General features: G+C 38.6%; 1 protein-coding gene across 11 annotated transcripts in view; it reads left to right on the forward strand.

The window, feature by feature from the left end:
• The window catches only part of Tasor (transcription activation suppressor), a 75718-nt gene that overhangs the window by 28937 nt on the left and 26480 nt on the right, over positions 1-20301 (forward strand). For 6 of the 11 annotated variants that reach the window (XR_013042137.1, XR_013042138.1, XM_076544107.1 and 3 more), the window contains 7 exons: positions 5925-5997; positions 6094-6165; positions 7488-8189; positions 11123-11490; positions 13250-13394; positions 14578-14637; positions 19347-20266. Coding sequence is in view for 7 of the 11 variants with exons in the window: in XM_076544107.1 (XP_076400222.1) it covers positions 5925-5997; positions 6094-6165; positions 7488-8189; positions 11123-11490; positions 13250-13394; positions 14578-14637; positions 19347-20266 (2340 nt within the window). In the remaining 4 variants the exon portion in view is untranslated. The remainder of the gene's footprint in view (positions 1-5924; positions 5998-6093; positions 6166-7487; positions 8190-11122; positions 11491-13249; positions 13395-14577; positions 14638-19346; positions 20267-20301) is intronic. The other 5 variants (XR_013042139.1, XR_013042140.1, XM_076544109.1 and 2 more) reach the window with 1 other exon arrangement.

A 20301-nucleotide genomic window follows, 5' to 3' on the forward strand; every position in this document is an offset into this window, starting at 1 on the left:
GACAGGGTTTTACTGTGTAACAGCCTTGGCTGTCCTGGAACTGGCTCTGTAGACCAGGTGGGCCTTGAACTCACAGAGCACCTGCCTCTGCCTTCTGAGTGATGGAATTAAAGGCGTGTGACACCACCGCCTGGCATTTGAGTCATTTTTTTTTTTTTTTTTTTTTTTTGGTTTTTCGAGACAGGGTTTCTTTTGTGTAGCTTTGCGCCTTTCCTGGAACTCACTTGGTAGACCAGGCTGGCCTCGAACTCACAGAGATCCACCTGCCTCTGCCTCCCGAGTGCTGGGATTAAAGGCGTGCGCCACCACCGCCCGGCCTTGAGTCATTTTTAAGTAGGCAGTAATTCAGTAGTTTGCAGTAGATGAGTATTTTTGACCAGTATCATTATTTAATTCCGTAACTTTTTTGTAACCCTAGTAGGAAATCCTGTAGTAATTAAGCACTCAGCTTTCTTCCTCCAAATCTCTAACAGCCATTTATATATATATATGCTGGGTGTTTTTTTGTTAATAAAGTCATACACTATGTGACTTTCTGTGCCTGTATTCATTTACTGAGTGTGTGTGTGTGTGTGTGTGTGTGTGTGTGTGTGTGTGTATGTATATATGTGTGTGTGTGTATATATATATATATATATCCATGTTATAGTATGTATCTGTACTTAATTCCCTTTTATGGCTAAATAGTAGTTCATTGTATGGATAATGGTACATTTTGTGTGTCTCAGTTTTTTTTTTTTTTCACTCCTTGACTATTCAGGAAAACATTTTAAACATTTGTTGATAAGGTTTTGTGTAAATGTATTTTCAGTTCTGGTTTGTCTATAAAGATTTTATAATGTTATCCTTTACATCTTGTAATTGCAAATTGAAGCCTTTGGGAGTTTGAATCTTGTTCCTACTGCATCTCATTTAGTATAGTTTTTCTCTGTCAGATCAGTGATATAAGATTGCAAGCTAATCGTGTACTTTCTAATATTTGCTTTCTATTTTTAGTGTATGGGTGTTTTGCCTGTATATATGTCATGCACCACATGAGTGCCGGATGCCTGTAGAGGCTAGAGGATGGTGTTAAATCCCCTGGGTCTGCATTTACTGGATGGGTGTCGGGAATCAAACCTGGGTCCTCTGGAAGAGCAACTATCACTTTTAACTACTGAACCATCTTTCCAGCCTCTCTAATTTGTTGTTCCACATTGTTTATACTTTTTGTTTTGGTTTTTGGTGCTTTAGACAGGGCTTCATGTAGTTAATGGCCTTGAACTCTGATTCTCCTGATTTAACCTCTCAGGTACTGAGATTGTATGTGTGTGCTACCATGTCCAGCACCTGTAATGTTCCCTGAAAAATTAAAACAGTAAAATAAAGTAGGAAAAATGTACAAATTATATTAAATAGAGTTTTAAAGGGGGAACACAGTAGTCAAGTATAGTTGACTAGAGGCAACAAAAGCATAGAGCTTCCAAGATTTGGCTGAAATGTTTCTCTTTGGGCTTATGCTTCAGATAGGACTGATAGGGCCTCTGGTTGTCTTAGTGTTTTTGAATATAGACTGCTCATACACCATGGGAGTCTGGATACAGTGGTTCTTCTTTTCTCTCCTTCCTTCCTTCCTTCCTTCCTTCCTTCCTTCCTTCCTTCCTTCCTTCCTTCCTTCCTTCCTTCCTTCCTTCCTTCCTTCCTTCCTTCCTCCCTCCCTCCCTCCCTCCCTCCCTCCTTCCTTCCTTCCTTCCTCTCTCCTTCTCCCTCTCTCCTTCTTCCCTCCCTCCCTCCCTCCCCCCTCTCTTCCTTCCTTCCTTCCTTCCTTCCTTCCTTCCTTCCTTCCTTCCTTCCTTCATTCATTCATTCATTCATTCATTCATTAGAGATAAGGTTTCTTTGTGTATGTAGCCTTGGCTGTCATGGAACTAGCTCTGTAGACCAGACTGGCCTAAAACTCACAGAGATCCGCCTGACTCTGCCTCCTGAGTGCTGGTATTAAAGGCTTGCCCCACCATAACTGAGCTGATTCAGTGGTTCTTTATAGTCTGTAAAGCATTAAATTTGTGAAATGTGGTCTTATATTTGGAGTGAGTGTGATGTTAAAGGCAGGTAACTAGTTTTCCTCAGTAAGCACAGACTTATGCTGTTCTAATAGCTAGGAAGGACTTGAGCAAAATATTAAGGAAAGACATATAGTATTTGGAATATTTTATATTGGAGTATTTAGATTTGAAATAATTTTGCAGGTACATTGTCTACATGTATACTATGAGATATCTCTGTGTGTGGTTCTAACATTAATGGTAATTATAAGGCCAACATCTCGAAATTCATGCTACATGTCACTTAGCATTATGTTGTAGCCTGGCCTAGGAGGTTTCTAGGAGATAAGGTAAGGCCACTTTAGGGTATATGTAACTTTTATAAACCTTAAAACAAAAATCTAACTCCTGATGTGAGCTCCCTTTATCTAACTCCGGACCTGGCAACTGACCTACACTGAGAATAATTTTTTTTTTAAAGGGAAGGATCCCCTAAGTTTCATGAATAATTTCTAGATTGGGATCTTTCTGGCTCATTGATCTTCTGGACTCCCACCTCCGCTCCCAATTTTGGCTCATGCTACCAAACAGTTTACTGAAGCTCTTGGTCTAAAAGAGCTGTTGCTAGAGCACCTGACAGTTACTTTTTAATAGAGTGAATTAAAGAGGAGAACTTACCCTGGCTGGCTAGCTGGAAGCACTTTGAAACCTCCAAACGTGATACTGCTGTGTTTTCATGGCCTTTTTTGTTAATATAGTCACTTTTAATCTTCATTGTTAATAGCAATTCAGGTAGTACAATTTTCATAATACAAATACCCTTTTCTGTTCACTTCATCCTTTAATTCAGAAGCTCTCTTAGTAGGTCCCAAAATAAATGCTTTATGTTAGATTGTTTTCTTTTCCTCTGACACAGTGCTGCCAGATCTGTTTTGTTATCAAAGGAAGTAGTTACAAGAGTATGCACACTAAAGATGTTCCTGGATAAATTGGAATTTCACTATTTGATCTCTGCATCTTGATGTCTTTTTAACATTTACCCATTCTCCCTACTCTATTCTTACCCTGGAGCCAGCAATGAATACTGTAATGCTTTTAGACTGTTCCTTATATTATGGTTTGCCATTCCTTATAATTGTTGCCTATCCTGCAACCTCTGGGTGTTTTCACTGTACCCATTCTTAAATACAACTTCAGTATACTCTGTAAATCTTCCTTGGCTGCCTTTTACTACTATAAATGAGCTGTGCTTTTCCATTTTTTATTTTATTTTACAATACAATTCAGTTCTACATATCAGCCATGGCTTCCCTTGTTCTCCCCCCTCCTGTCCCCCTCTCCTTCCCCCCAGTCCACCCCCCATTCCCACCTCCTCCAGGGCAAAGCCTCCCTCGGACTGAGATCAACCTGGTAGACTCAGTCCAGGCAGGTCCAGTCCCCTCCTCCCAGGCCAAGCCAAGTGACCCTGCATAAGCCCCAGGTTTCAAACAGCTAACTCATGCACTGAGCACAGGACCTGGTCCCACTGCCTAGATGCCTCCCAAACAGATCAAGCCAATTGACTGTCTCACCCATTCAGAGGGCCTGATCCAGTTGGGAGCCCCTCAGCCTTTGGTTCATAGTTCATGTGTTTCCATTCGTTTGGCTATTTGTCCCTGTGCTTTATCCAACTTTGGTCTCAACAATTCTCGCTCATATAAACCCTCCTCTTTCTCGCTCCACCTGGGGCCTAGCCATGGATCTCTGCATCCAGATCCCTCAGTCATTGGATGGGGTTTCTAGCACGACAATTAGGGTGTTTGGCCATCCCATCACCAGACTAGGTCAGTTCGGGCTGTCTCTCGACCATTGCCAGCAGGGTTAGGGTTAGCCACTCCGGGGAAGCCTGCCCAACTTGGCCCCAGGTTCTGGCCACCGGGCAGGTTCCCTTCTAGCCCTACTGGGAAGGATCCCCTTCTCCAAGACCCCTGGCAGACCCTGCAATCTCCATGCCCTGCCCCCACGCCCATCCGCCCGAGACCCCAGCCACTTCCTGAGACTTAGAGACCGGCCACCAGCTCCCATCCTGCCCCGGACTTCCCTTCTGGACAAGAGCTCCCATCCTGCCCCAAACTTCCCTTCTGGACAAGAGTGCCCATCCTGCCCTGGACGGACAAGAGCGCCCATCCTGCCCCGGACTTCCTGTCTGGACAAGAGCTCCCATCCTGCTCCGGAGTTCCCATTTGGACAAGAGAGCTCCCATCTGGACAAGAGAGAGACTTCCTGAATCTGTCAGCTCTGTCTGAACCAAGTGCGCTGATAAGACCAAGAACAAACCACAAGGAGATGGGCAGACATCAAGGCAGAAGTACATACAACAAAATGAAGAGCAATACAGCATCACCAGAACCTAGCCCTCCTCTACCATCTAGACCTAAACATCAAAAATTGGGAGAAGCAGAAGAAAACAGCCTTATGAATAATAACATCATGAAGAAGGTAGAGGCTTATATAGAGGAAAAGACAAAAAAATGGGAAGAACGCTATAAAAAACTAGAGGAGCCGGGCGATGGTGGCGCACGCCTTTAATCCCAGCACTCGGGAGGCAGAGGCAGGCGGATCTCTGTGAGTTCGAGGCCAGCCTGGTCTCCAAAGTGAGTTCCAGGAGAGGCGCAAAGCTACATAGAGAAACCCTGTCTCGAAAAACCAAAAAAAAAAAAAAAAAAAAAAAAAAAAAAAAAAAAAAAACTAGAGGAAAGGACAAATAAAGTAGAAAAAAATAAAGTCCTGGAAGAAAACAATAAAGCACTGAAAGAAAATCATGAAAAAGCAATGAAACAAATGAAGGAAACAGTCCAAGACCTGAAAAGGGAAATAGAAAAAATGAAGAAGACACAAACAGAGGGAATGCTGGAAATAGAAAATCTGAGTAAACGATCGGGAACTCCAGATGCGAGTATAACCAACAGAATGCAAGAGATGGAAGAGAGGATCTCTGGCATTGAAGATATGGTAGAAGAAATAGATTCATCAGTGAAAGAAAACACTAAAACTTTTCCATTCTTACTGCCCTGTAAATTTTTCTTAAGATTTATTGTATGTGCTTATGGAGGCCCTTGCCTCCCAGGGAGGAATTCCCCAGGAACTGGGGTTACAAAAGACCGTGAGCCTCTGTATAGGTGTTAGGAGCCAACTGTGGGCTCTGCAAAAGAGGCAAGTGACCTTCACTGTGGAGCCGTCTTTCCTGCTTTTTAAATCTTTGGGGGAGTTTTCTGTCTTTTCTAATTACTGCTATTTTGTGTGGTAATTTCTCTACGTAGTTGAGAGACTTCAGGTAATCTCTGGCAGGTAAAATTATGTAATATGAATGATACTCAATATAACTAAGATTAGATTCTAGCAACATTTCATTGAACACTATCTTGAATTTTCATAGGCAGTTATTTCAAAGCATGCTTTATTATATACAGTGTACAGCATGCTTTTAATGTCTTTTGCACTGATAAGTATTAGAAATCTGTATATTTTAGCATCAAGTTATTTTTCACAGCTAACTAATTATTTCAAGAACGTTCTCAGTATATTATGAACATAAATTTTCACTTGATTGAGATCTTCTTAATGGTTAGTTTGGTTTTTTGTTTTTTTGGGGTTTTTTGTTGTTATTGTTTCGAGACAAGGTTTCTCTGTAGTTTTGGTGCCTGTCCTTTATCTCGCTCTGTAGATCAGGCTGGCCTTGAACTCACAGAGATCCGCCTGCCAAGTGCTAGGATTAAATGCGTGCGCTACCACCGCCTGGCCGCATTATTTTCTTTAAAAAAATGATTATACTTCTTTATACTTAGTACCAAGTGTTGTGTCTACTTTAAAGTAGTAGTAATAATATGGTGAATATACCTCTTCTGCCTCTCCAAACTGCAGGTTCTTGTAAAACCTTTAGGAGACCGAGGATACCTTTTTCTTCTTTCTCCTTACCAGATGATTTCTCCATATGGTAGGTAGTCTGGCTTTAGTTTTTACAATTAAAAAAAGAAAAGAAAGTTAAAATTGCTTGCTAATGAATTTGGCTTTTTCTTTTTCTTTTCTTTAGAACATCAGACTGTCAAGTCTCGAATCCTACATGCTTTGTTTCTGTTTCAAGAACCTAGATGCCTAATTATCAGTAAGTTTTTTTTTTTTTAAATGTTGAAGTATAATTGCTGGTAGATTTTTTTTTTTTTTTCGTTTTTCGAGACAGGGTTTCTCGGTGTAGCTTTGCGCCTTTCCTGGGACTCACTTGGTAGTCCAGGCTGGCCTCGAACTCATAGAGATCCACCTGGCTCTGCCTCCCGAGTGCTGGGATTAAAGGCGTGCGCCACCACTGCCCGGTAGATATTATTGAAATCTTTTCAGTACACTTATATTCTATTTTGTCCAAATCTGTTCTGTGGAATTAGCAGTATAAAACAGGACTTTGATGTGCTCCCCTCCCTATTTTTGTGTATGCCATTACTCCTGGCTTTGAAGTGTTTTCTCTTAACTATGAAACTTTAGGTTTTTTTGTTTGTTTGTTTGTTTTCTTTTTCTCTTTTTTCAGTACTTTCATTAATGAAGTTTTATTATAATTGTTCAGTACTACAGCTTAGAGTTTTTTTTTTTTTTTTTTTTTTTTTTTTTGGTTTTTCGAGACAGGGTTTCTCTGTGTAGCTTTGCGCCTTTCCTGGGACTCACTTGGTAGTCCAGGCTGGCCTCGAACTCACAGAGATCCACCTGGCTCTGCCTCCCGAGTGCTGGGATTAAAGGCGTGCGCCACCACCGCCCGGCTTAGCTTAGAGTTTTATGTGACATATTTTTCTCTAATTCATTTTTGCATTCAAGTTTTAGTGATTTTAAAGTATCATATGCCATATTAAACATTAGGCCATTCGTAGTTAATGAGAATTTGGAATATTTGTGTTAGAGAAGATTTGGTTGTTGGCCTTTTTTAACAACAAACTTGAATATTATATTAAGGAATTCCCACTAATAGGCTTTTGGATTAAGCCTGGATTTTTCAGTTGTGACTTCTCAGTACATAGATATGTGTTTATGGGGAAATGAGTTTATATAAAGTTAATGTTGTTACTTTATGAGAAAAATGGAGTGACATTGTTGTCATTTGCAGGAGTGATACTGCTTAGAATCTCAAATCTTACTTTCTCCCCATTCTTTGCAATTTGCTTGATATCATTTGTGTTGACTTGGGGGCAAAAGGAAGTGAAGATCGTTAGTGAGGAGGTTTTTTCCCATTAAAAGTCTGTTTTCCCTTTTCACCTGTTTGGGTTACTGGCCCATTTTAAGCAGAAGCATGCTGCTTGTCAGTTTGCTGTACTACTTGTGTATCAGAAGCAGATGCTCACTGGCTCAACATTAATGTTCAAATGTTGTTATACTTCAGTAGTGTGATGATTTATATTTGGTTGATTTCCCTATTGCTACTATGGTTTACTTTTTGTTTATTTGCAGCACAGAAAGGTGTAACGAATCCAGCACCACAGGAGAAACATGAGAGCATATCAGATATATTAAAAATAACTCAGTTTTTACAGTTTGCTTTAATTCAGTGTCGAAAAGAATTCAAAGATATAAACACTATAAATTTTCATTCTGTTGTTGAGAAGTACGTAAGTGAATTTTTTAAGCGAGGTTTTGGTTCAGGTAAACGGGAATTTTTCATGTTTTCATACGATTCACGATTAGATGATAAAAAATTCCTATACTCAGCACCAAGAAATAAATCTCATATTGACGACTGCTTACATACCTACATTTTTCAGCCAGAAATGTATCAGTTACCTATTTTTAAATTAAAAGAGTTATTTGAAGAAAATCGAAAACGTCAACAATTTAGTCCACTTTCAGATTATGAAGGTCAAGAAGAAGAAATTAATGGTTCAAAAATGAAATTTGGAAAACGAAATAGCTCAAGGGGAGAAACTACTGAACCTGTACAGCAGAAGTCATCTCATTCTTTAGATTATGATAAGGATAGAGTCAAAGAATTGATTAATTTAATTCAATGTACAAAAAAAAATGTGGGTGGGGACCCAGATACAGAAGATCCTAGAAGCAAAAGTGTCTTGAAGAGGAAGCTTGAGGATCTACCTGAAAATATGAGAAAGTTCGCCAAAACCAGCAGTTCATCTGATAATTATCATCTATATGAAGGTAAAATAACACATTACTTTTATGATAATAACCCAAATACATAACCTTGGTTCTGTTCTTTCCCATGTTACAGTAATTCCCAAATCACTACGCTTAAGAGCCAAATACAAACTGTCCTAGGTACTTGGTTGGGTTTGGGTTCTATGTTTTTTCTTTTTGAGCATGGTGTCACACGAGCTCTGACTGGCCTGGAATTCTTACCTCAGCTTCCTTCCTCAGCTTCCCAGGGAGTACAGTTACAGGTGTGAGAATGCCTGCCTGGCTTGTTCAGGATTGGTTGACTTTGGAAGTTTTTACAGTTTATTAATCCTACCCTTAGAAATTGTACACTCACAGCAAATAAGTCATTGCAGTGGCCTTATATTTTGACTGTTATCCACTCTCTAGCTTACTTTTTGCCAGTGTTAACATGTCCCTTTTGCTGTTGGCTTGTGGTCCTTTTCTTTCTCAACACGCTATGTTCTTCAGCTGTGTGTTATAGCTCAGTTTTTCTTTGTACAATCCAAGAAGACACAAACCATCCTAAATTCAGTTTACCTTGACACCACCAAAATGGGTTCTAATCCCAAATACAAGGATCAGGTTTGGTGTTGTACATTCCTTTTTTTCCTGAATTTCTGTCTCACTATTGACTTTCCAGGGTGACAGACTGAATAATCATTTGTTTCCTTTGAAGTAGTTGGTTGGTCATGAACATCCTGGTTCAGATAGTTACTATGTCATTTGTGATGACCACAGATTCCTCAAACAGTTAAGGAGTGAACGAGTTTACTCCTGTTTTTTTTTTTTTTTTTTTTGGTTTTTCGAGACAGGGTTTCTCTGTGTAGCTTTGCGCCTTTTCCTGGAACTCACTTGGTAGCCCAGGTTGGCCTCGAACTCACAGAGATCCGCCTGCCTCTGCCTCCCGAGTGCTGGGATTAAAGGCGTGCGCCACCAACGCCCGGCTTACTCCTGTTTTTGAATACATTATTAGAATACAACCACGATGCTGGGCATCGGTGGTGCACATCTTTAATCCCAGCACTTAGGAAACAGAGCCAGGTGGATCTCTGTGAGTTCCAGGCCAGACTGGTCAACAGAGAGAGATTCAGGACAGGCACCAAAACTACACAGAGAAACCCTGTCTCGAATCCCCCCCCTCCCCCACACACACAAAAGAATACAACTATGGCCATTCATTTATGTGTGTATAGCTGCTTTCACACTGAGATGGCAGAATTGCAGGAAAGACTGTATGGCCCATGATGTTTAAAATACTTACTGTTTGATCCTATATAAAAATACTTACCCTGCTGTGTCATATTTTTAATTGTTCAGTTTAGGCCAATACAAAGCATACTCAATACATTTAAGCTTAGCTTGAACTTAGCGCTTACACTATATTTTGTTTTCTCAATGAGAGGTATTTGTTGGATTGTTTTAGGCTGTTGCTTAATGAATGGACCCTTCTGAGCTTTAAAATGAAATTTCTTAGATTTATACAATTACTGTTGTGTTCCTTTGTTGTACCCTTTTCAGTTGACAGAAATGGGAGACTGTTACCATAGTGTGTTTAAGTATTGTAAATAAATTAAATACTCAGTGTTTTAACCTTTTTATACTGGCTAGTTCAGAAACATGAAATGTGAGGTTTTGGGCTTTTATTTTGTGCTCAGAAACCTTTTCTTTTCAGATGTGTTTGTCTTTGATTAGGTTGGACAGATAAATGTCCTTGCTATAATATATACTTTTATGCTCTGAATGAACCATAAGCCTTGTTCATGGTAGATAAGCACATACCTACTGAACTGCATCCTCAACTCTCTTTACTTTTTGAAACAAGGTTTCACTAAGTTGCCCAGATTGGCTTTTAGCTCATTCCTCAGACCAGGCTAACCTTTTGCTGTCCATTTGTCTTGGTTTTCCAAGTATCTGGGAAGGCGTGTGCCACCAGAACTGGAATCCTTACTTTTTTTTTAAAGATATTATTATTATTTATTGTCCGACAGTTCTCTAAAGCTGTCAGCTGAATGGTCATTTTTTTGTTTTTCGAGACAGGGTTTCTCTGTGTAGCTTTGGAGCCTTTTCCTGGAACTCACTCTGGGGCCCAGGCTGGCCTCGAACTCACAGAGATCCGCATGCCTCTGCCTCCCAAGTGTTGGGATTAAAGGCGTGTGCCACCACCGCCCGGCTTTTTTTTTTTTTTTTTTTTTTTTTTTGTTAATTTATTTTATAATTTAGTTTAATTTTACGTATCAGCCATGGATTCCCCTGTCCTCCATCCTCCAGCCCTCCCCACCCCCCATTCCCATCTCCTCCAGGGCAAGGACTCCCCTTTGGGGGAAATCTTTACTTTTATTCTTGAATTATCCATTGTGGTAGTCATTACACATAGCTCTTTAAGTTTCAGTTAGTTGAAATAAAACTACATCTTACCAGCCATACAACTGTATTAGAGCATACTGATAGGAATGTTTCAGTCTTTGCAGAAAGTTCTATTTGACGGTGCTGTTGTCTGTTACAACTTTTAGGCTTTTTCTTCACTTGACTTAGGTATCTCTTTACTTTCAGTGTGTATGTTTTATCTCTTTTGTGTCCTTTCTGGTTTTTAAATTTCCTCAGTTCATTTCAGTATCCTCTCTGTATTGTTTTATTAACTTAAAATCAGTTTCATCTTCAGTATTTGGCTTTTCAAGGCTTTCTTTTTAGACTAACCAGGGCATGGCCATGTTTCTTGCTCTTTCATGTGCTCTTCAAATTTTCAAAAACAGTTGTAGTAGAGGACACATATTTGTAAAATCTAAGACTAAAATATTTTAGTTCCTACTGATAAATGCCTTACAAATGACTTCTAAGTTTTATTTTTAAAATATATTCAGTTTTTTCATTCTGTCATATAAATAAGTATACTGGCTTTTAAAATACAAGAGATGGTTTTTCTTTGTTTTCCTCAGAGTCTCCACAATCCATTGGCTTACTTGGACATGATCCTAACTTGAGACTGCAGCAAGAAGAGGCATGTAACACTGGAGACGTCCACAAGCTTTATAATTGGTTATCAGAAGCACTAGCAAATGCACGACACTCAGATGCATTCCTGACAGATACAGTCAACAAGGCCTTAGGATTGAGTAGCAGTGGTACCTGTGAAGAGCTAAGACAAAAGTGTGAATATGAGTTGAATCCTGCCTTAGATAAAAAAGACTGTGAGCAGCATACTTGTACAAAAATTGAAAACGTCCATTTTAAGGGTGCTCAGAGCCCACTGCTAGAAGTTGATGCAGCATCTGTACAGTACCCTACTCTTCTTTCTACCAGTGAGGTAGGCATTGACCATAAGCTACATTTGAAAGATACAAATGTGGCTTTCTGGTTATCTGTATTTGCTTTTGTGTATGTCAATATGTCAAAGAGTGTGGGCATACTTCAGGAAGTAAAAGTGTTTGTCTTAGAGGGTGATTCTAAGCTTTTCTTGTTGAAAAAAGGTAAATACGGAAGTAATTGTTTTCTATATGCTTTTGTGCTTTATATATAATCTAATAAAGTACATCTAGTATGATAAAACTAGGGCTAGATAGTTTGTCAGATTGGCATAGCAAGAGTTCATTTCATATTGTTTTATGATGAAATGAGTCCTCCAAACGGGCTGTTTTCTGCTGTAAGAGAATCGGAGTGAGACAGATGAAGCCGTTGAATATAGTAATATGGAGCTGCAAATTAAGCATTTTATATTGTGCAGATATAAATAAGTAGGCTTTGGGATTATCTCTGAGGTGATTCTCAGCTTTGCTTATTAAGTAATCCATTTGTTTATGTATGGCTCTTAAGGGCTGTTAGCTAATTTATTCTTCTGTCTTTGAATCCAAGTCATATGTGCATATCTCGGCCTTTCTTTATGTGGTTTTGGGATATTTATTTTAGGGAGAAGATGGTGGTAGGAGATTTATGTGGGTAGGCATTGAGATATTAACCTGTATTGTTAATGTTTCTTAATACATTTAACAAGAGTGTGGGCTGAATATGGCCTACTTGCTTTTTTTTTTTTTTTATGATTTTTATGTACATTGATCTTTTGCCTGCATGGTTGTGTGAGGGTGTTGGACTCCCTGGAACAGGAGTTAAAGACAGTTGTGAGCTGCCATGTGGGTGCTGGGAGTTGAACCTGGGTCCTCAGGAAGAGCAGCTAGTGCTCTTAACCACTGAGCCATCCTGGTTTTATACCTCAAAATTCTGTTTCTATTCATTTAAGTATTGCCTGTTGGTATTGTTAAATACAATAACAGAGTTGAATATATAGCCTATAAAATTTAAAACAAAAATTTACCAGTCACTGCTTTAAATTAACATCAGTTTTGTATGTGTGGTATTATTTTTGCGTTTTTAAAGATTTACTTATTTTATTCATGTGATTGTTTTGCTCGCCTGTTTGTATATGCACCACATAGATCTCTGGTGCCCTCTGAGAGCAGTGGAGGTGTCGGATCTCTTGAAAAAACTGAAGTTAAGATGGTTGTGAGCTGCTATGTGGGGTGCTAGGAATTGAACCTGGTCCTCTGCAAGAGCAGCTGGGGTTCTTTATTGCTGAGTGTTCATTTAATCTTTTTATTAAATTTTACTATTTTTATTTTGTGTACATGTGAAGGTCAGAGGATAACTTCTGAAAGTTATCCATTGTGTGGCTCCTGAGGAGAGTACTCAGGTCATCAGAGTTGGTGGCAAGTGCCTTTCCCCACTGAGCCATCTTGCCAGTCCTCAGATAACCTTTAAGGACAATGTATATTGTTTATTTCATTTATTTATTGGGGGAGGTGTATGTTTATTCATGACAGGGTTTCACTCTGAACCCATGGCTGGCCTCAAACTTTTGATCCTTATTGCCTCTGCCTCCTGAACCTGCTTATAGGCAAGCACTACCATTCCTGGCCTTGGCAAAATATATTTTAGATTTAAAGCTAGAGTATTATAATTTTACCATGTTGTTTTTATTTATTTGTAGTTTATGCATTTGCTGTGAGGAAGTAGTATAGCCTTGACATTAAATTTAAAAGGCAAGGTATTAAATGTATGTCCTTTATTTTTAGGATCCACATTTAATTAATGTCAATAATTTTGAAGAGTGCAGCCTCTGTCCCACTGTTTCCATTGAGCATGGATTCCGTACGCAACATTCTAAGTCAAATGATGAAGAAGAGACAGAAATACATTGGAAATTGATTCCAATTACAGGTAAGAACTAGTATATTTGGCCATAGGTTTGCTTCCTTTTACTTAGGGACCAGTTGCCTGGAGAATTTCATCTTTCTAGATTCCTGTCTTGGTTCACAAGGTACCTATCTTACTTGGCTCTGCCATGAGTCTTTATTTTTAAGCAATATATTATTTATCACTATTACCATTCTTGATTGACACCAGGAAGTATCTTCAAAAGGGCCTAATAATATAGTGATTTAGAACATAGTTACTCTTCTGGTGGAGTTTTAGCATGCATGTTATCAATTGAAAACTTGATAGAAACTGAACTTGGAGAATTAGGTGTTGGAGTGAAATGATGCTCTTTGGGTAGCCACTACTTTTCACCTCACTAAACTTCACTACAACAACAAGCTGTCTGTCATCTAGCAAATGATCATGTTGAGGTTCATCTGTGTGAAGGAACTTTGATTTCCTAATGGTTCATTCTGGAGCACAGCGTGAAATTACCAAATGCAAATACCTCATGGAAACTTACTGAACCACTGGTGTTTGACAGTTGTTGAAAGATTGTCATTTGTAATATTCTTACTTGTCCATGCACACACTGCGTGCTCTTAATATTCAAGTTCTTATTCATCTTTGTTAGCTAAATATGTTTGGAATTGTTTTCTGGGCACATCTTTTTCATTCCTATACCTTTATTTAGCCTTTCGAAGGAAACTGAAGAGTGACTTGCTGAAAAGTAGACTGGCTTGTGACTTATAATCTATGAGACCTATAGGGATTCTGAGAAGAATTTCTAAAACTTGAGTTTCCATGGGCTTCTGCACTTTTCTATACTTCATACCTTACTGGAGGAGGCAAGAGACCCTAGACCTGATGATAGAGGAGAACTGATACTCTTTTATGAAATGGAGACATAGTGAAACTTTGAAATGAAATAGAAAAGTAGTTTGTAGGTGGTGGTTATTCTAACCTTTCTTCATTTGAAAACCTTCATAATTGTTGAGTCATTTAAAGAAGTAATATAGGTATTTCTCTTTCCATCACCTGAATGGAAAGGGAAACAACTTTCCATTTCTAAATGACCTTTCAAGAACGTTTAGGCAAAAGAAGGATTATTCCTTTGTTAGCATTTGTGGTTGTCCGAAAGGTGCCTAATAGGAGTCACTGGTATCTGAAGAGAATCTACAAATCTAATGGATGCTTTCCTCAGGAGGGAATGCAAGAAGCCCAGAAGACCAGCATGGGAAACATGGTGAGAAACAAACACCAGGTGAGAAGGCTCACTTTGCTTTTCTTCCCAATGTGCCCTTCTTCAGAATGGCTATACTTGCATTCTGGTTCTTCATCGGTAGGGCATGGATTTACTTTGTGCTCCAAACAGAGAAGTTTAGACCCTTTTTTTTAACTATCACTTTAACATTTAATTGTATCAGATATTCTTGTTACAAATGTAATCTGTGTTCTTGTCTATCTGATCAGGTGATTTAGGAATATGAAAATGTTTTCTTAATGCATTTCTTCAGATAGTCTTTAAGAACCAATCTTTATTTTACAATGCAACAAGATAACCATAACCATTTTTTTCCTTTTCATACTCTGTTCATAATCTTCAAATTTTTTTTGCCAACCTTTTTGAGTATAAAGCTAACTTCTCAGATAGTTTAAGAGATTGAAAAACTATTCCCAGAAACAAAAATCCTACTAATTAGTTAATTGCAGTGGATGCACCGAAGATAGTCTCCTTTGTCTGACTGAGCTCAGTCACATTCAGCTTCTCTGCACATCATTGTTGGCATTATTTTCTTGTCTCAGTTTGCTAGTGATCTTTTTAATGTTTCCATTTGTTTTAATACTTTACTCTTTAAGAAATCTTGTGGGTCTTTTTGTTATTTTAATTTAGTAGGAAAGTTAGGTGACTTTCTTAGTATTCATGGAGAAGTCTGAAGGTTTCTTCATTTAGAAGGAAAGCTAAATGGCCTTTTTAGTAAATCTTTCTTAGTAAATTAACCCTTCTCATAATTTTCTTCAGGAAGATCTTTATCTCCTAGATGATTTATTTTTAACAGTACATGATGTAAGAAAGTACACAAGTTTTAGTGTACAGCTCAGTAGTGTTCACATAAGTATAATCTGTGTGACTACTACCCAAGTCAAACTGTAGAACAATCCCAGTGCCCTAGCTTCTGCATTTTCCTGGGCCATGGTCTCTCCATTCACAGTAGGTAGCACTAATCTCACTTTCTTTACAGTATTTTCAGTTTTGTTTCCATAAATTGAATCTACTCGTGCCTGTTTGTTTGGCTCTTTCATTTCAACTTTGATGTCAAGGATTCATCTGTGTTGTGTATTTTCAGTAATTCTTTCTAGGAACAACAGTTATCTTGTTTGAACTTCATATTGTTCTGTAGACACACACCTTTCTCTTCCTTCAGATACTGTGTTCATATTTTATGATTGAAAGTTAGATCTGAATGACATTATTGTCTGAGAAATAATGCATTTTCTTAACATGTTAAGAGTCAAATGCAGCCGGGCGGTGGTGGCCCACACCTTTAATCCCAGCACTGGGAGGCAGATCCAGGCAGATCTCTGTGAGTTCAAGGCCAGACTGGTCTACAGAGCGAGATCCAGGAGAGGCGCAAAACTACACCGAGAACCCCTATCTCGAAAAAACAAAAAACGAGCCGGGCGGTGGTGGCGCACGCCTTTAATCCCAGCACTCGGGAGGCAGAGGCAGGCGGATCGCTGTGAGTTCGAGGCCAGCCTGGGCTACCAAGTGAGCTCCAGGAAAGGCGCAAAACTACGCAGAGAAACCCTGTCTCGAAAAAACCAAAAAAAAAAAAAAACAAAAAAAAAAACAAACGAACAAAAAAAAGTCACATGATTGGTACTTTGTCAACAGTCAGTAAAATAAACACAAATTATAGATATATAGATATGACATCTCTGTTAAATTTTTTTTATCGATGAAGGCTTTTTTTTTTTCTTTCGAGACAGGGTTTCTCTGTGTAGCTTTGCGCCTTTCCTGGAACTCACTCTGTAGCCCAGGCTGGCCTCGAACTCACAGAGATCCACCTGCTTCTGCCTCCCGAGTGCTGGGATTAAAGGCATGCGCCACCACCGCCTAGCTAAAGATTGTTTTTTAAAAAGTGTTGATCTTAAAATCAAATGGAGTAATTTGTACAAAATAAACACGTTTATTCACAATTCAAAGAGGTTTATTTGGCTTATAATTGTCATGTGTGGGTATGTGAGGAGTACATTTGAGTGTTCTGGTGTAACTAAGTATATATGGAGGCCAGAGGAGAACTTTTGTTTTTTCTCTATTGCTGTTTGCCTTCTTACTTTGAGGGTTGGTCTGTACTGAAACAGAAGCCTGCTCTTTCAGGTAGGCTGTTTTGCCATCAAGCTTTTATCCACTGACTGTCTCTAGAATTTTGTTTTGTTTTGAAACAGAAGGTTTTCATGTGAGCCCAAGCTGTCCTAGAACTTGCTCTGCCTCAAACTCAGAGATTTGCCTGCCTCTGCCTACCAAGGACTGGGATTAATTTAAAGGTGTGTGCCCCCATCCTGGCTTGCCCCTAGAAGTTTTAATATGGAAAACTCTACATGAGATTTAAGTTACATTTAAATTTTTTAAAAAGCTGTTGAAAATTCATGTCCTGATTTCCCCCCCCCCAGTGGTGTGGTAGCTCAAACCTAGCTCTTATTTCAAACATCTGTTAAAGACAGACACCTATATTGTCATAAAATAAATGTGTTGAAGACTACCTATATTAATCAATTAATAAAAACTTACTATTTTAATCAAAATAATTGCTCTCAATTTATCTAGTACTCAGGAGGCTGAGGCAGGAAGATTTATGAGTTCAAAGCCACCCTGACACTGTCTTACAAAAACAAAAGAGAATGGGGTTTAAAAAACAGAAAAAAGTATTAAGTATGTTTACTTTGCTCTCAACAGGTTAGCCATTGTTACCAATTTCTTTTTTTCTTTTTTCTTTTTGGTTTTTTGAGACAGGGTTTCTCCATGTAGTTTTGGTGCCTGTCCTGGATCTCGTTCTGTAGATCAGGCTGGCCTTGAACTCATAGAGATCTGCCTGGCTCTGCCTCCTGAGTGCTGGGATTAAAGGCGTGTGCCACCACCACCTGGCTACCAATTTCTTATATGGCCTTTTATATACTTTATATTAAACTACACTTTTAATGTTGTAAATTTAAGGGTAGAATATTCCTGAGTCTTGTAGAACTTGAACTTTACAATATTCATTTCACGCAGTTTTAATTGTTGACAAATTGGGTGTTTTGCTTTTTTTTTTTTTTTTGTTTTGACCTTTGTCCCTGTTCTTACTGTATAAGTGTCTTTACAGTAATTGAATGTAGTGGTCATGACATTGAAAAACTGAGTGTACGGAAAATAAAAATGGGATTTTGTGTAGAAAAAATGTGCAGCTACATCTGAGTACAAACTTGGATTGTAAATTCACTGTAGTACTATAGGCTTGAAAATTTATAAGTGGATTTTCTGATCTAGAGTCAGCATTGTCTATACTATAGTAGTGCTGTGTTAGGGAACGGTGTTGGCTTAAGACCAAAAATTTCTAATTTTTCAAAGTCTTAATTGTGTGATAACATTTTAGGCAAAAATTTTGACTTTATTTCTCTAAAATATATTACTATAAATTAAAGTTAGATATATTTTACTCTTATATTTAAAAATAGGGTGCTTGCTTTGAAAAGTAGTTTTAAGAACTTAGTCATGTTTGAATTTAAGATTTGTGGGGAAACAACAGTGTCATCTTACAGATTGAGCCAGTTCTTACAAGTCAACGGTTGTGGTCCTATTAGCACTGGGTTACACAAAGACCTTGTCATCCAAATGCGTAGTTTTGGATTACAGGAATAAAGAAATAAGGAAAAAAATTTCTTATTTCTTTTTGGAATTATTTTCAAATAAATTAAAATACTAGGAGAGCATTATCAAAGGTACTACTCAATGCAGTTATGAAATATTTCAGTTCTTTTTTTGAGCCTTTCTTTCCTGACAGAATGAGTTTGTTAAGTTGTAGGCAATCCATTAACCAACCTGTATGTGAAAGCCAGCCTAAAAATAGACACAATTATTTAATTTTTTTAAAGATTTATTTAATGTACTTCGAGGTTTTGCCTGCATGTATATCTATCTGTATGACGGTGTCAGATACTCTGGGTCTGGAGTTACAGGCAGTTGGGAACTACTATGTGGGTGCTGGGAATTGAATCCTGGACCTTTGGAAGAGCAGCCAGTGCTCTTAACCACATGAGCCATTTCTCCAACCCCTACTTTTTTTTTTTTTTTTTTTTTTGGTTTTTCGAGACAGGGTTTCTCTGTGTAGTTTTGCGCCTTTCCTGGAGCTCACTTGGTAGCCCAGGCTGGCCTCGAACTCACAGCGATCCGCCTGGCTCTGCCTCCCAAGTGCTGGGATTAAAGGCGTGCGCCACCACCGCCCGGCCTCAACCCCTACTTTTTTAAGATCTTAAATGCTACAGTATTTCTGTTGGGCCTTCCAGTTGCCTTATTTTCATTCTTAAACTAAAGTGGTATTATCATTACTTGTCTATGGAATCCAGTATTATAATAGTCTGTTAACATCAGATGTATAGAAAGGTAGGAAAGCAAAGCAGGGAAGTGACTTAACATGTTTATGCCAAAGAGGCACTTTTTTTTTTTTTTTAATCTTTTTCCAAAGAGGCCCTTTTGAACACTTGGAAAGAAAGCATAGAAGCTGTTCACTGTTTCTGCTCTGTCGACTGAAATCTAAAGCCTAGCCTATAAGTAGAGCAGATAGGGTTCACACAGTTTTTTGAGGTTTTTAATTTACTTTGCAATGCATATTTTCAAATATATACCTAAACTGATGTGTTTTAAAATGAATTTTTGTTAGTTTTTTAATGTTACCATTTGGATTGCTCTTATAATAATAAATTCTTCTTGTATAGGAATGAAATCACCAGGAGAACAACTGGTGTGTCTACCACCAGCGGAAGCCTTTCCTAATGACCCTCGGGTAATAAATAGAGAAAGAAGTTCCGATTACCAGTTTCCATCCTCTCCGTTTACAGACACTGTAAAGGGCACCACTGAGGAGGACCTGTTGACAGGTCAAGTGGTGACAGTGGAAGAGCAGTGTGTGCCAGCAGCAGAGCCTCCTACAGTGAGCGAAACCACAGAGAACACAGTGTTAGGAGAGTTCCATCTCTTTTCTAGAAAGATAGAAGAGATTCTGAAGCAAAAGAATGTTTCATATGTTAGTACAATTTCCACACCTATTTTTTCAGCACAAGAGAAGATGAATCGCCTTTCTGAGTTCATATATTCTAAGACTTCAAAAGCTGGTGTACAGGAATTTGTAGATGGTTTGCACGAAAAACTGAATACTATTATTATTAAAGCATCAGCTAAGGGTGGGAATTTGCCACCAGTAAGTCCTAGTCATTCTCATACAACAGCATTGACTCCTCTGGGAAGGCATGTTGTATCCATTTCCTCAAGTGACTTCAGCAGTAAAGACCTTTTTGAGCCACTGTGTCCTGAACCTTTGAAAGATAACAGTTCTAATGAGCAGTATTCCTCTTCGCTTCAAATAGAAATGAACCAGCCACACCACTGCAAGGAGTTCATGTTGACTTCTGATCACACTGTACCTGGTGATACTGCCCTGGAACCAGTAGAAAAAGAAATAACAAAATCACCCAGTGATATAAACATTTCTGCACAGCCAGCTCTTTCAAATTTTATAAGCCAGTTAGAACCTGAAGTATTTAATAGTTTGGTTAAAATAATGAAAGACGTCCAGAAAAATACTGTGAAATTTTACATTCATGAAGAAGAGGAAAGTGTGCTTTGCAAAGAAATAAAGGTAACTATTGAGAAGGTAACCATAGCACTATATAA

This window comes from Peromyscus maniculatus, chromosome 9 (assembly GCF_049852395.1).
Source record: "Peromyscus maniculatus bairdii isolate BWxNUB_F1_BW_parent chromosome 9, HU_Pman_BW_mat_3.1, whole genome shotgun sequence".
Classification (NCBI taxonomy): Eukaryota; Metazoa; Chordata; class Mammalia; order Rodentia; family Cricetidae; genus Peromyscus; species Peromyscus maniculatus.